The following is a 17,371-nucleotide window of genomic DNA, read 5'->3' as shown; positions in this document are numbered from 1 at the left end:
TACAACTATGCGAGTTATATAATATTAATTAGGTCATTAGGTAGCCGACTCGAAACGTGTTAAAATATTTCAATATGCAATATTTTTACGTATTCCAAAACAGTATTATTTGTTTTTTGGAGAGTATCAAATAACCGGTTCAAAAACACGTAATTAATACGAAGTATAGACATTGAGTATAGATGTAGCCATGTAGGTACCAGTGTACCACCTCGTACCTGGTACCTATTTACTTGCAGTATACTCATTGGCGCAAACTGTAGTAAATTATGGGGGTTGTAGATGAGGCCAGCCCCCCTCAGTTAAATATCTGAATTCTGAAACTTGAGAGGAAAGCTGTCCCCCTTGCCCCTAATGATTACGCTTTTTAATTGTTTATAGGTAAATAGAGTTCAGAAATCAACATGTAATATGTATTCAAGAATTTCATGAGTGAGACTGTGAGAGGAAAAAATGTCTAAAAATATATTTTAGGTTTTTTTACTGGGGCTTTTAATAGCAGGATATCTACCATGATGACATGATGTGTTTTTTATAATGTACCTAATAATAGGTACAAACATTTATTTATTTCTAAGGGATAAAATAACGACAACCACAACTACAATTTCGTGGGGGGGGAATAGATGAGGTTATGGTCGCTAGTTTTGAATGTTTTGACTATACGGTGTACAGCGACAGACATAGAATTAGATTAGCCATCAGGCTATAGGTAATAAACTAAAAAATAATGAAAAAATAATCAAGTCAAACGTGAAGGCGCGAACAAACCGACAACGAGCTTGTTGATATACAACTTCCCAGTTCTCAGTGTGGCAGTGTGCCACAGCGAATTGGCCATATTCTCAAATAATAGTCTCTAGATGATGTTATATTCTGTGATATAGCAGACAACAAAAGAATACAACAGAGAAAATATGGAAATAGATGATAGTTTGTGCCATTTGTGGATTAATTGTTTTATGCAGTCTCCATAGTGCAGGGCTCGATCATAGAAAAGAGATAAACTTTAATTAACAGCGTGGGTGTCTCTTTTTTCTGTGATATTATACTACAAATTATATCATAATAAAAATATAATATCTGTATCATTATTATAAAACAGATTATATTATCTGTGATTTACTTTGGTCTATGGATCAAATACATTATGTATGTACGTTTCGCTGGTCAAATTCGATAAAAATATCCAGGGACTCCCAAAATGTATAAGTATTCATCAATTTATATAAGAAATGTGCACACCTCAATCTTGAAAATAGTTCAATAACTCAATGGTGGGTACAAATGGTACAAAAAAAAAATTATGAGTATTGAGCATGATTTAAGATATCTATATCAGGCCAGCAGCAATGCAGTATTGCAGCCTACCTGTAAAATGTTGATTCAATGTTGAGACTGAAAGCGAATCAATATCCATCATCATACGCCCGATACGCGTGTGCCATACTGCCATGTACACAAAAAATGTTCAGCTATTTTGGTCAACTCGATTAATCAGAAGAAGCAAAAAATGTTTCAAACATTTCATCGCGGTTGATCTGATTACACAACTTGTAAAGGTAGGTTACGACCTTTTTTTCATTACTATATCCATAATTTATGACAGTGATAATATGGAGATATGACTTTTTAAAGGTCATACTTCTGAGTGAGGCCTGAGGTGCTCTATAACGCGGAGGAGATGTTCAGGATCTTTTACCAGATGGTGGAGGTGGAACTGGCGGAAGAGATCCTGACTCTCGAAGAAGAGGAAGAGAGGGCCAGGAAGACAGAGGAAATCTAACTGACAACTGACGAGCCATGAAAGTAATGGGCGGCGGACTCCGGTCGGCTTATCAAAGAAGACTTGTCAACATATATATTGTATTCTTTATTTGAATTATTAGTATTCGTTTTTTTTTTTTTACTGGCGACGCTGACGATATAATGCGCAATTTGTTCCTGGCGTTCCGAGTTTCGACAGCATCGTCCATCGTCACTCGTCGATACTCGATAATACGAAAAAAAGTCAGATAATTAGAGATAAAATAAGATTAAGAGGATGTGATATCCACATGTGTTGTCTCCAGTGGCGTAATTTGGCCATGTTTGTGGTGGGGGGGATAAAATATTTTAATATTTTACCTATACCCCGCCCCATAAAAAAAAAATAAAAATAATTTATTATAAGCACCTTTCAGAATTCAGAGCAATATATTTATGTACACAATACACATGAGACATGGAATAAATTCCGATTAAGTGTACAAATCGATAAGTTATTTTTAGTTCAATAGGACTACGGAAAAATATTAGGATAGGATAAGATAGGAGTATAGATATGACAATAGTCTTTCGATCGTCGTCGATCCACGATAAAATAATACTTTACTGCTCGGTAAATAACAAATTCATCATTTGAACATCCATGTACCCAGAGAAAAATCCATGTTTTTGCAGATGTTCCTCATTTAATGAAACTTTTAAGAAATCATTTACTTGATCAGTATGTATTTTTGAAAATGATAAAACAGGCTGATATTATTTATATATAATATATATATATATTTTTTTTAGAGGGTTTGTATAACCAAATGGAAAATATGATGGGATAAATATATTTCAAATTTAAATTCAAAACATGATTTTAAATTTGCATACAAAGTTTCTGATAGATATTTGTTAGTTGAAGGACCCGGTAGAATGAATGTGCGATTAGCTGTACAGCTGCTATCAAATAGTGTTGCAAAGGCAATTGCCTTTTGTGGTGAACAGCAATATATAGATAAATATAATTGGCAAGATGTAAGAGTTATAGATAATTTTAATTAATAATTATTTTTAAGCTTTTTTAGAATTTATTTCACGTATTATGATACACAATTTTGTTTGATGATAGGCTGCAGAAATGATTTCTATTATTGATCAATGGTTTGATTTATTTAATACACAGCAAAAGTTTGATAATGGTACAGAAAGTTATGGACTAAATTTAAAAGATCAAAATGAACTGATTGACAAGATGAGTAATTTTATACTGAATATGAGAGTTCACAAGAAACAACATTTGCTTCCATTTCAAAAAGGTTTTAAAGTACAATATTTTTTTATGATATTTATCTGAATACAATATAAATCACAATTTTTTTTAAGGAATTTTGATATGTAATAAATCTTTAAAGAATTTATTGGATGATTTAAAAGAATTACATGGACTTTCTTATATTTTAACCAGAAAGTTGAATCAGGATGCATTGGAAAATTTATATAGCTATTTAAAAGGTATGGTGGGAAGTGCAAGTTCAAATATAACTGCCCTAGACTTTAAACATTGGTATGTTGTATTTATATAATTTTATTACATTGAAAACTTATAGAATTAATATATGTTTCTTTTGAAAAAAAAATTCAAAAAATGTGCTAGGTAGCTAAAATTTGTTCCTTAATTGCTTTAGCTTAAGATGGTTTACTGGGAAAGCATTTGAATGTTGTGTTTACGAATAATACAAACACTGAACAGAGCATTGAAACAAACTTATTAGAAGAAAACAACTGATTAACACGTACAATCATAACTGATTCTAATCTTGATGAAAATGACCATACAGTTGTCACTGATGATGTAGCCAATCTGAAATCTACTGTTGGAGTTCCACAAACACACTTGGATATTTTACAACAGTTTGAAGTACCTAATTATAAATTAATTGATATAAAATAAATGATAATGGAACAAATAAGATTTTAATAATTACTACTTACCTATGTGTTTTAGCTAAACTTGAAGAACCATTTGACACAAAGACCATTTTAAAAAACTAATGAAAACTGTAAAAGCACATATTGAATTTTTAGGAATACCTGAAGAGGTTATTCAATGCATAATTCAAACTCGAACTTATATAAGATTAAATAAACTGAACAGGAAAATTATTGACCAACAGTTTAAAAAAAAAGATAAACAAAAAATACAAAAATTTACCAACTAAAAATTTAATAAACTATATTTTATGTGTTCATAGTTCATACTAAGTTAGTAAGGTATGTTAGTCTATAAAATGTTTTTTATTGTTTAGTAAAATATTAACATACTTTTGTCAATGATTTGAATTAAATTAAATTTGAATTTGAATTGTGAATGATAACAAACGTACTGATTAGGAGCAAAGCGTCAGCCACTTTGTGCGTATCACAAAGTTGCTGTCATACGTTTATTTTGTCATGGTAAAGACAAAAGTGTTTAGCGCGGGATAGATCCACTCAGTCTGTACTCTTGGTAGGAACTCCAAAAGTTAACACAATATAGAAAATAATATTTTCTGTGTTGTATCGTTTTTATTTGTTTGATATCTTCAATGAGAAAAAAGTTATAATACCTACTTTTAGTACTTTTAAATATCTGATATTTTTAAGTTTTTCAAACTTGAATAGCTTTTGATATAATTAGTCTTATCGAAAAAATAAAAACGTTGTGACACCGTTAAAACTCTCCTTTTTTCATGGTGATAATTTGGTTTCTTAGTTCTAATTGTAGACTTCTCAGTTCTTTCCTGCGCGAAACAGTTTTTGCTGTTAGTATATTACGCACTTGTAAGACGGAGACAACTCATGCGGGTTTCACGTGCCATATAGTGCCAAGTGCTGAACCACACAACACAGGTCACAGATATGATAATTATATAGATATTATATCTATACCTGTGCCACAACCAAAAGTTGTTTTCTATTCATATTCAACTTTAGGTAGAATAGATAAATGGGTTCCTGTGTACCTAGGTACATACAATCACAAATTATATGAAAATAATTATTCATCTAATCTGTAAGCGTATCATTTTTACAACAGTATTTAAGGAAGTCAATTATAATAATGTTTTTTAGTATTTAACACGAGTCCACGACAGTACACGACACAACACATGAGTTGTGACTTGTGGATCCACCTTAGCCGTGGGCCACGCATAGCAATCAGACCTATAGGCTTCATTTCGGCAAATTGTGATTCAAGAGCTCAAAAACCGGGTAAATCAGCTTTTTTTAAATTATACGGTTATTGTGACTTACGTAAAATTTTAAAATTCGTTATCCTATTTATAATTTACGGAATGTTCAACGCACATAATAATATGAACATTATGAACTAAAACTTATAAGTTATAAGACATTAATTGAATTAATGTTTGTTGGTAATTGGTAAAACCACAAAACAATAACAACAGAAAGGTGTTTCTTCCATGATCTCGGTTTCATGGAAAATGTCAAAAGTCAATTTATGAGAAATTTAACCGGCAGGGCGGCAGCGTCTGCTGTTCCACTCATAAATTATGTTTGTACTGGATTTGAGTGGATTGTAACATAGAGTTGCGCTATGGTTTTTACCAAATAAGAGCGCACCACGTTGGCTATCCAAATGATCCTCGGACTCCCTTGGCCAGTGGCGTGGCGATGGGGGTAATCGAGAGGCGGCCGCCTCTCAGTTTATTTTGGTTGGTGATGGGTGACACTGGGTGGATGGGAAATAATTTAAATTCATAATAACGAATTTAGGAAAATAACACATAAAATGATATTTTAATATTGTCTAATATAGATATAATATATAAACGAAAGCTAATATCCAGTAGGCAGTGGTTACTAACCATTTTAGGTAGTTGGTAATAACACAGAATAGATAATACCTACCTAATAAGTACAATTGTCTGTGAAAAGCAATCACCCCCCCCCCCCCAACTCTATTTACAATTGAGAGACAAAATTATGGTTGATGGGTATCGCAAAATATACTTGCCTCTGAAAATATTCGAGTTCGCCACGCCACTGCCCTTGGCCAATTTTATTGCTCTATAATTGGTCTATTCACTTTGTTGAGTTTCGACTGATTTTCGTGCGCTCTTATTTGGTTAATGGTTAGACCATAGATATCTTAAATTCTTAAGTCCTAACTGAACCTGAGCACTTTAATTACTATTTACTTTATGATTTCGGTACACATTTTAAGATAGTACTAATAAGTACTATACTACTATACATACAGTCATACAGATCATATAATAAGATCAGTCTGGTAATTGCTAGCCACAAGTTAGGTCTAGTAGGTCTAAGATATCTTAATCCGTACTTGAAGCCTGCTGAAACTGGAATTGATTATATAATTAAATTATAGTGGGTTGTAAATGCGTCTCGATCGTAGCGCACTGGGTTACGGTTTCTGCTCAAAACAATACTCGTAAAATGGGCTGGAAATAAAAAGCGCATGTTATTATATAATCATTTTAAATTTCCCGCCTTATTCACGCGCTATTATGAGAAACCCTGACAAAAAACCGCCTTTCAATAATCTGTTTGTAGTTCCAAGTTTATTGTTTAGTGTTCCAACGCGCTTGATTGTAACCCTCTACCCACTTTAGTTTATGAATTGTGTTTGAATACCGTCCTGGGTACCTTGGTTAATTTTATATCGTAGCGTCATACCGTTCGTAGAGACTTGTACTGGTACGACGCTTTTTCGTATTGTTTTGCTGAGTGTGTGCCTCCTTTGTTTGAGTGGTTCACTTTTAGTGGCCAGTGATTGGGAATCTCATAAATAAAACATTTTTACTTAATTAACATTATTTACTCAAGTTAAATCATCGCCTAATCTATCATACGAGATAGTTTATTAGCTTCCAAAATGTCGAACAATGGTGACGTCGTATTGACAATAGAAGAACGCAAGGTTTATGACCGCCAAATACGCCTGTGGGGTTATGATGGACAAAACAAGTATGTGTTGGCATCAAGTTATTTTACAATATTGTACTACGTATTTTAAAATTTACATTACCTAGGTTGAGATCACTGAATGTACTTTTAATTGGAATGCAAGGCCTAGGCGCTGAGATAGCTAAAAATTTGATATTGTCGGGTGTTAATTCTATTACCCTGAAGGATCATACTTCAGTGTCCATATTAGACCGTTGTTCTCAGTTCCTTATCCCACGTGATAGCGAAGAACGTAATGTAAGTACTGTATATAATTATTGCTAGAGCTTGGAAGTTTTTGAAATTGAAAACTTTTTTCTATTTATCCAATTTAATTCTAACCTAGCTACAAATTTATTTCATTTTCTACTGAATCAAATAATACTATTTTTATTTTGCATATTTTGGGTTTTAAAAAAATAATTTAAATTAACAAACCATACAATTAATTCTATAATTTATATACCTATATCAGTTTTATAGGTAGTAACTACAATCTACCTTGCATTGATGTAAAGTATAAATGTTTAAAATTGTGTTTGTTCGGGACTACGGTACTTTATTAGATACCTAATTTATATAGCAATAATAATATTTTGTATATATACTCTATTCAGTTTAAGTTGACCCACTCTCGCGCATGCATACTGAGCCGCCGAAACGGTCAGACCCCTCTGGTCGGTGAATGGTGATCCGTGATTGGTCGCCGATCGTCGTTAACTATCGGAGACCGGAGTCATAGTCAATAGGTGGTAAGGCGACATTGGACACTAGCGCTGCAAGACATGCGCAATCATGACCGGTTTTCGTTTGACGAGTGGGTCAACTTAAACTGAATAGAGTATAGTAATGACTGAATAACATATTAGTACAACTTAAATTGCTGTGTCGATCGAAACGTGTATTATATGTAAATTTAAAAATTGTATAAAAATAAATACTTATAAAAAAAAAAAATTATATTTTATGAATTATAATAATTCTTTGTGCATATTTTTGTTTTTATTGACTAAAAATACATATTTTATTATAATTTTTAGCGGTTATTTTGATACCATATTTTGTAATTTTTTAGTGCGTTAATGCATGCATATTACAGTAGTTTTAGGTGCTTAAACATTCGAGCCTTAGTTATTACCAAGATTAAAGTATAATAAAGTATTTAAATAATTTTTATATAATTATAGCGTGCTAAAGCAAGTTTGAATGCAGCACAAAAGCTAAACCCAAATGTTAAAGTTAAAGCAGATACAACACCGATTGAAGAAAATGTGGATAGTTTCATTACTTTGTTTGATGTTGTCATAGCCACAGAATGTTCTTCAAGTACTTATAAAAGACTGAGTGAAGTTTGCAGAAAAGCTAATGTAATGATATTCATAGCTGATGTTTATGGTTTATTTGGATATTTTTATCAAGATGTGTAAGTAATTAGTTATTAATAAAAAAAAAAATTAAAATATCCCTCAACAGACACCTCCAAACAGACATTTTTTTTTTTTGAAATAGAAATTTTCACTACTTATCTATTTAAAATCTATAAATACAAGATATTCTAGTTAATGGTTACATTCATGATATTTAACTTATAATTATTAGCATGCTACACATGTAACTTATATATTATTACTATTCTCCATTATCTTCATCTTATCCATTCAGTCATTGAAATGTTATTGTGTCTACAAAAATATTTATCTAATTTAGCTCATTTAAAGTTACCCTGTTCTTATTCAGTGATATTTTTTCTCCTATATACCTATACTATTTATTGGAGGAAGTGCCAATTGGCCACTTAAAGAAAACATGTAACTTTAATAGAAATAATTGAAATCGGTATTTGAATTTCGAGAGGTCCTTACAAATATGATTATTTGTGTGTTCGCTGACATGTTTAGAGTTGGTCAAACATAAATCGCAAACATGTAAACATATTACCTATACCTATAGATGTTATAAAATTAATATTGCGTATTATATTGTTGTTATGTTATATATGTGCATACATAGTTATTATTTGATATAAGTATGATTTTTTTCTTTTGCTGAATACCGAAAACCTCCAAATAGCAATTACAATTTCAGTGACAGAGAGTGTCCGGTATTTAGAATTTTCACTGCAATTTTAAATATTTCATTTTTGTGTTTATCTTTTAGGAATTTCACCCATTCCTTATACGGTGAAGTATTTCCAAACAATGATCAAATCGATTCTATTACTGTAACAAAAAAACTTCCACAGATATATTATTTGACTTCAGGTATATTATATTTGGTATTTTTGTTAGTTATGTTTTAACTAGTGCCTGAATAATTACAAAAATATTTTTGATTCTTTTAGGCTTATTAAAATTTAAATCTGATTCTAACCGTAAGCCAAATCCCGATACGTCTGAGGAAGATATTGAAGAATTGAAATCAATTATTCATCTTCAAATGAATCATTCTTCAGATCAAGAAAGTACTGATGTTGATATATTTGAAGAATACTATGGGTAAATATATTGATAAATCATAATAACTAAGTACATGAAACTATTAACTAATATTAAAATATGTATTTTAGAGAATTATTTTGTGAACTGAGCCCTACAACGTCTATTATAGGCGCAATGGTATCCCAGACTGCTATAAATACTGTAATGAATAAGCCAGTTAGCAACTATAATGTATTCTTCTATGATCATGTAAAACATGAAGGAACATTTTATTTGTTGTAAAAGTGAGAATAGACTGTCCTATAATTTAAAGATTTAATATTAAGGTTTATTTTGTTTGAAAATTCTAGTATTTAAATTGATTAATTAACTGTGCAAGTAGTATTTAATCTCCATTAGAAGTGTAATTTTGTTCTGAGACGGTTTCAACAATTAACATATTTTCCGATTTATTTATTTTTTTTAATTACATTTTTTAACTTAAAAATAATACATTTTACAGAATAATTGTGTAATAAACAAATAAAATCTGTTCAAATACTCATTGTCTTATTATTATTGGTATTCCAGGCTGCTGTACATAATGACTAAACCAGTTATTAACTTAAATGTAATTTTCTACAATCTTGTTAAACTTGATGAAACATTTTATTTGTTTTAAAAGTTAGAAGACTTCTTTAAATTAAATATTAATTAAATAATTTCATATAAAGATTTATTTAGTTTTAAAATTCAAGTATTTTAAATTGTTTAACTACCTGAAAAAGTAATACATATTTATTGTTAAAGTGTTACATTGTCCTGAGATGATTTCAAAAATTTACATATTTTATAATTTTTTTTTAAATTACAATTTTTTGCCTATTAATAATAATACATTTTATCAAATGATTGTGTAACCAATCTACAAATAATTGTATTATCATTGATGCCAGTTGCTATCTGTGTGATAATATTATGCCATTTAGGGTAACACATGATTTTATAAAACTCATTAGGAAAATTATATGTGTTTAAGCGAGTGTTAAATAATGAATATTATGGAAGTACATGCAGCATTTAGAATTTTTAGGTTAATATTATGTAATTTTATTAAGATTTGGTAGAAGTAAAAAGTTATGCGTATGGTTTAGAAACTGAACTAATATTATGAAAATATAAAGGCTTCAGAATTATTGAGAGGAATAAATTATAGATCAACTGAATTCATGATACTGAGTTTTTTAAAAACATTTTCGTAAAATATCACAATTGAAAAGCAAGAAAAAAAAATAACATTCCTCATATTCTCTTTGATTAGTTTAGATATTCCATATATAATGTGTATTAACAAAATAAGTTTTTTTCACCATTTTATGAAATATTTTAGATTCTTAGCAAAGTGACAAATGTATTGATCTTATAATGACAGTGATTTTTTATGTGACTAATTCAATAAATAGTCAAAATAATGCTTTGAATTTCAACTTTTGTATCTTTACTAGTGGGAAAGTTGGTACATTTAAGGTCAAAAATGAAAATTCCCATTAGTTGTCAAAAGCGCTATTGGAAACTAATAGAGTTGTTACAAACTGTTTGATTTTCGAACCAAACTGGAAATTAAAAATAATTGAACCAAACCAAATGTCTAATAGTTCCGTTCCATAATCGAACCAGAGAAATAAAAATAAAAGTCGATGGAGTAACGGCTAAAATTATAAATTATAATAAAATAATAAATAATTATTAGATTAATATTAGTTGTTTAATGTTTGCTTGTTTTAAATATTAATGTTTTTCGCTTTTTCTTATTCTTATCAGTTATCATCATATTAATAACTAAAAATTAAAAATCTCATGCATAATAATTATTAACTATTAAAGTATTTAAGTAAATAGTTGTAAAATCTTTATTCAATAATTCTGAGGTATGGTGGCTAAATGATAAATAAATAACTATCCAATTTAACTTTTAATGTTTGGTTCGAGTTCAATAAATTTTTTGAAGAGTTTGGTTCGGTTTGGGTTCGATTAAAAGTGTGTAGGTTCGGATCTGTTTGAGTTCGTTAATTTAAAGAAAAGTTCGGTTCGACCTTAAATATTATGATTTGTAACATCTCTAGAAACTAAGTAACATAGATTTGTTATTTTGGCATAACATATAGACAGAAAACTTTAAAATGTTCATAATATAATTTTCTGTGTTCACTACTGAACTATATCTGAGCGACTTTGAAAGTATCATCAAATAAATTAAGCAAAAACATTTTGAAAAATAAAATTTTCATTAAATCGTCTTGGAGCCAAACCAGAAGTTTTCCAGTAATAATGGTGACTGCTCGAACCACTCAACACCTACCATGTGTCCATACACCAAAGTGATACTGTGTTCATTTGTCTACCTTTTTTTTTATAAATATATTAAATAAATCAAACAATTCATGTTAATCATTGTAATAAATTGTATGTTTAAACAACTGAAAGTTAAAATTAATATTTCTGATTTTATGTTGCCTCTATCTTTTTCATAAAGTTTAGCTATACATTATTGTTTTTATAATACCGGTCATTTAATTAATAATTATGTTTGTAAGTTAAATTACGAGTTATTTTAGATATTGTAGAAATGTTTTACGATCATTCAACTAAATTGTGTCAATAAGATGTTATACATAATTAATTAAATAGAGTAAAGTTATGGATTATAATAAAATAATAGAGCTTCTAGAAGAATTACACCAAGGTCCAAGACAACCTACTTATTAGCTTTTGAGAAACTTGAAGGATTCCAATATTTAGGTGTATTGCTCTGTCATAATTCTTCAAATTTAATGGTCTCTACAAGAAAACAAAATCAAGAATATACACAGCAATAATCAGACTTACCCCCACATATGCGTGTGAAGTACAATGACAAGTGTGACAGTGAGAAGATTCAGAACTTTAAAAAATAAAATATGGATAATGATACGCTTACCCTAACGTATGTTCGTGACATAAGAATAAAAAGAATACATGAATGGAGAAGATAATTTAACAAGGAACTTCAGGAAGAACTGGGATTAGCACCTGTCTCTAGTTTCATAAAAAGACAAGACAAGAATATAGTGACTGGGCCATATTGTGAAAAGAGACAAAGAGAAACCAGCAGAGCAAACATGGATTTTTGACTTATTTGATATAAAATTTTATTTTTCCATATTTTCCATTTCTTTTAGTGAAAATTAATAACATATAACAGATTTTAGGAATTTAGATTTCTTTATGGATATTCACATTTTTTTTTTGCATAATTTTACTTTTTTTAGCTTCTATAACTTCAGAGCATTAGAAATATAAGACGGTTGACTATGTGGGTGCAATTTACAGGTTTTGCCTGACTGCTGTATAACAAAAACTGGCGCTACAGAGTATGATTCTTAACTTTAGTAAAGAACACTTTTTTATTGTAATTTGTATATCAATCAGGCCTGAATGGCCTGATAATATGGTTGATGGAACCAAGTAGGAGGATTTCCTGGATTTATGAATCTACTATAAAACAAACAAAAAAAATTGGAAAATCTTTAAATTTAAGATTGCCAGTTCTACTATGTTAGGTATATATTATTATTTATTAAGAATACATGTTATTGTTATGTATGTGTTTAATAACTAATATTTGTTATTTATTTGTTTTATGACAAACCAACAAATTTTTGCAAATAAAACCACTATAACCAAATAAGTGCAAGTTTCACAAATTGTATCATTTCCTAATTGTTGGCACCTCCACCTCTCACAGAATGGACATTTTTTGCAGAGGCCCCAATATCAATATGCATTTCAATTACAATTAAAAAAATTACCTTACTTGACAATATTGAAAATACTGGGTAACATTCATATTAACTTCACATTAAACAACATTTATAGTATTTGTGTTGATGTGGATGTTTTTATTATGCCTGGTAAACGTGGGTTTAGTAAATTATACTAAATTAATTTGTTTTCATGAAATATTTTCAAATGTGTGATGCAGTATCCCAGCCGTCTATTTTTAACAACTCATTTAATAAAAAAAAATGACACAATTGTTCAGTCCTAGTTGCGAATGTATGATATAAAATTGAATAACTGAACTATCTCATAAGGAAGCAAGGAGCACATTGAAGATTATGCAACAAATACCACTTGAAACTTATTTCTATTGAAAATAACTTTATAATAAAAGGTTAAATTAGGTTATTTGAGCTAAACAAATTAAGCTCATCTGTTGTGTTTTATGTCTTTTCTCTTATAATTACCCAATCCCTAATTGTTTACATTCTTATACATTATTGAAAGTAATTTATTTATATTAAAATTACAATAATAAACCATGAATTTAGAACTTGCAATTTATTTTTTAAACATTACCAATTATTGGTTTTCATGTATTAATATTTAAAATTAAATGGTACATGTTTAAAAAATTGGTTTAAGGTTGCATGATTAATACTAAACTAAATTTAAAAACTATTAAAAATAACAAATATTTTGTGTTAATCAAGTTTTTAAAGTCTATTAAGTATTAAGAGGATTACTTAAGTAACTATTAAAGGTGAAAATGTAGTATTTAAAATGTTGTGCTTTATAAGAATAAAGTTTTCAAATGCACAAAATACTCGAACCTTATTAAATTTAATTAAGAAAATATTTTATAGTAATATAAAATACACACAATAGACAGACTGCTTTTCACTATTGCATTAGCATTGGCTAGTTATAAAATATAATTTTAACCCTGAAAATCAAATAAATCAAAATGATAACTGGCTTACATAGTACAAAATAAATTGATAGATTACAATTATTGATAATTCAATCTTTTTATTTATTTATTATTTTTTCTCTTGTTGGTTATACAATGTATTGACAATAATTCAAATGTAAACTTGTTTCTTTTTTGTCAAGTTAAACTGTGTGGTTATCAGATGATTATATCAATATGTGTTAATATCATAGACAATACTATACAATGTTATCTAAGAGTAAACTATGTCGATCATCTCAAAATAGTTTAACTAAGATTCAATGAATCATTGTGAACCATCATCCAACGCATTCTAGTTGTTAAATATAGTAGCAGAGAAAACGAAAAAATAAAAGTCAAAGAACCTACATAATGTATGTAAGCTTACTAATTAAATATAATTAATAAAATAGAAAATAATACATAAAATATATGGTCAAAATATAACTTATTACCTCAAAACCAAAATATGAAGAATAACATGGAATAAATCAAGTCTTTTTGAGATATTTAAATATTTGTATTGATTTGAAAATGAAAACCAATAAATATTTATATTTTGTCAAAATAGAAAAAAAAGAACCATTTAAAAAGCGATATAATTGTATATTTTCTTTTTGAAAAAATTCACATTAGACATCACACAGAAAAAAAACTATATACATGTGTATCAAAATAATGAACTCAAGGAATATTTTTTATCCAACATTTGATTGTTATTAAAACAATTTTTTATACATGAACATTTATGTATATATAAATAATTTTTTTTATACATATACATATATGATAGATGTATAATTATGTACATACATATTTTCGTTAGTACTGTAAACTAACAGGTAACACTTTGACTAAGTACTTTTTAATAATTATGTTTGCATATAATTTTAAAGTGAAATTGCACTAGTTTTATCGGATGTCCGATAACAAAATATAACAAAAAATAATAATAATAAAAAAACGGCAGCATTTCTTCTTTGATGAAAAAAAAAAAAAAGGAAAAAATATAACATAATATAATAAAACCAAAAATTTAATATCAGAATATAAATAATAAAATGTGGCTTACAAAACATTGAACATCAATATTATCCATACAATATGTTTATATTTTATTTGTGTTTGACTGTTGATAAAAAAAAAAACAAAAAAAAAATAAAATACATAACATATTTACGTGCGACGATAGTCGTTTTATAAATTATATTTTCTTATTACCATATTATATTATAAAAGTATTGAAAATAATGGCTTGCAATAGTATAAAACAATATTTATACAATGGAAAAAAAGGAAAAAAAATACATTTAATTTTAAATACACCAGGTGGTCGAGTTGATGTGATCACCCCAGAAAAATTAATTATAATAACATTATTATAGACGTACATTATATATATTTATTTATGAGGTCAGTCCGATGATACAATTGAAAGTTCTCACTAAATTACTTCCGAAAAAAATAAAATAAAATATGAAAAATGATACTGGTTAAGAACACTGCTTTAGTTGTGTTATGAAAACAGCAGAGGTGTAGTAGTAGCAGAAGTAAAAATAGGTGGGCATTAGAACACTATAAACTAGATACTTATATTTTGTTGTATTTGCAAACTGGTCATCTTCACGCAAACAAATAATCAATCATTTATTAGTATACGGCCTAGAACAGTGTACTTATACACAATGTCTGTGCGTGTGTGTGTATTCGTTTTACAAGACAATACAACAATTATATTATTAAGCTTCTACTACTACTACAATTATTTTATTTCTTTTCTTATTGTTAGGGAGTTTTGTTAATTTTTTGAAAATAATGTTGACAATCATTAAAAAATAGCGCCATTTGTTGATAGTAATATGTTTTGATTGTCGAGGTTAATGTTCTCGACTTCTAAGCATAATATATTCACTCACACATTCACACACACACACACACACACAAACAAACACATATAATTATATGTATAAATATTAAATAATAATAATAATAATAATAATAATAATAATAATAATAGTAATAATAATAATAATAATAATAACAAGTAAAACGAGTGTCTTAAAATTTAAATAAAATACAGAGCGAAAATGGGGTGAGCACAATGTTGAGATGTTTCCCATAGATTATCAATATAAATACCAAAATTACAATTTTTTAATCAATTAAATTTACACAGGTAACTCAGAAAATTTCACAATATTTTGCTTAAAATTTATGTTTTATAGTTTTAAACGAGACTGACTAGAACTACCCTTATACACTTTTTAAGGGTTTAATAAATTATTAAAATTGCACAAGTAAAACCTCCACCTCATGATGTTAATAAAATAAAAATAATTTTTCATTTAAGAAAACAATTATGTTATTGGGTAAATGGGGGGGGGGGGGGTTGGAAATAATATTTGTTTTTTTTTTTTTTTTGTTGGTTGAATTGTTTTGTTTTTACTTACACTTAAACATTTATATTCTGATATTAATAATTTCTTAATCTCATTAGATTTATGTACACGTATTTCATATTGACATTTTTAATATTTAAATATTATATAGTTTGTATAATTATTATTATAACATAAGGGTTAAATGCAATGAACATATAGGAGATTAACCATATATTTTTTTTAAATAAAAAAATTAAATTAAATTAAAAAAAATGCGCTCTTATAAAAAGTATTAATCATAATTTTCTTTCAATTAATTTTTACATGAGTAAAAAATTTGTATTAAAAAAAAATGTAAGTTACCCTTTATATGTTATGTTATCGAAATCATGACGGATTTACACCGACTCACACACGACACCAACATTAACAAACACACTCATGGAGATAAAAATGTGAGAGAAAACGTACTCTGTTAAAAATATTGTACAAAAAACATAGGACACATTTTCTCATAATTTTTTTTTACTTTTTTGTTGTTTGTTTTTATATATAATTAGGATTTATACTAATCGTATTGTTATTTTAACATTAAAATAGTAAAAAATATTAACATATGGGGTTTCGCATTATTTGTGCAACATTACACAAGGTTGTATTCTTTGAGATTGGATTGTAGTATGGTGTCTTTCACTGCCGCAAAGACAAATCTAATGTTTTCGGTATCTGAAAATAAGGTGTTATACATTGAATTAATTATGGCTAAATTTTAATCTAGATTTTATAGTACCATATTAAAAAAAACATGCTTGTGTTGTTATTTAACAAAAAAAACATGCATTGTTTAAATAAATCTTATGTTAGTAAATTAAAAATGTTTGATATTACCTTAAGAAAATCATATGCATGAGAAATTATCGATACCATCAGCATGCAAAAATTATGGTTCCACATTTCAAGCACATAATCTAATTATTTAAAAACCCACAAGAAAATGCAAAATGTATGAGTAATAGCTATTAAGTAATGAAATGTGATGTATAGTATACCATTTAAACAGTTTTTTATATAAATTA

At 28.2% G+C, this 17,371-nt stretch overlaps 2 protein-coding genes across 4 annotated transcripts in view; one reads left to right on the top strand and one right to left on the bottom strand.

Moving 5' to 3' along the window:
• The first annotated feature begins 6,442 nt into the window (after window positions 1-6,442).
• Aos1 (SUMO1 activating enzyme subunit 1) lies at window positions 6,443-9,701 on the top strand. The gene is made up of 6 exons (XM_015523453.2): window positions 6,443-6,744; window positions 6,810-6,981; window positions 7,911-8,146; window positions 8,881-8,984; window positions 9,065-9,218; window positions 9,290-9,701. Exons 1-6 carry the CDS (start codon window positions 6,653-6,655, stop codon window positions 9,441-9,443), a joined length of 912 nt encoding a protein of 303 aa, XP_015378939.1. The 5' UTR covers window positions 6,443-6,652; the 3' UTR covers window positions 9,444-9,701.
• A 5,233-nt stretch (window positions 9,702-14,934) lies between these two features.
• Window positions 14,935-17,371, bottom strand: part of Galphaq (G protein alpha q subunit) — a 30,290-nt gene continuing 27,853 nt past the window's right edge. For all 3 annotated transcript variants that reach the window (XM_015523487.2, XM_089219149.1, XM_015523485.2), the window contains one exon: window positions 14,935-17,021. In XM_015523487.2, the coding sequence (XP_015378973.1) occupies window positions 16,939-17,021 (83 nt within the window). In that variant the 3' untranslated portion in view covers window positions 14,935-16,938. The remainder of the gene's footprint in view (window positions 17,022-17,371) is intronic.

Source organism: Diuraphis noxia, unplaced genomic scaffold (assembly GCF_037042655.1).
Source record: "Diuraphis noxia isolate RWA-SAM2 unplaced genomic scaffold, SU_Dnox_SAM2 contig0002, whole genome shotgun sequence".
In the NCBI taxonomy this organism is placed as follows: domain Eukaryota; kingdom Metazoa; phylum Arthropoda; class Insecta; order Hemiptera; family Aphididae; genus Diuraphis; species Diuraphis noxia.
The sequence above is the reverse complement of the archived record's forward strand: the minus strand, read 5'-3'. Positions and strand labels throughout refer to the sequence as shown.

What these genes read in the sequence shown, in the direction of transcription:
- Aos1 (XM_015523453.2), top strand. Translation starts at nt 6,653, where the DNA reads ATGTCGAACAATGGTGACGTCGTATTGACAATAGAAGAACGCAAGGTT. An exon ending in GGTTATGATGGACAAAACAA is followed by an intron (nt 6,745 to 6,809) that starts GTATGTGTTGGC and finishes TACATTACCTAG; the next exon opens with GTTGAGATCACTGAATGTAC. An exon ending in ATATTTGAAGAATACTATGG is followed by an intron (nt 9,219 to 9,289) that starts GTAAATATATTG and finishes TATGTATTTTAG; the next exon opens with AGAATTATTTTGTGAACTGA.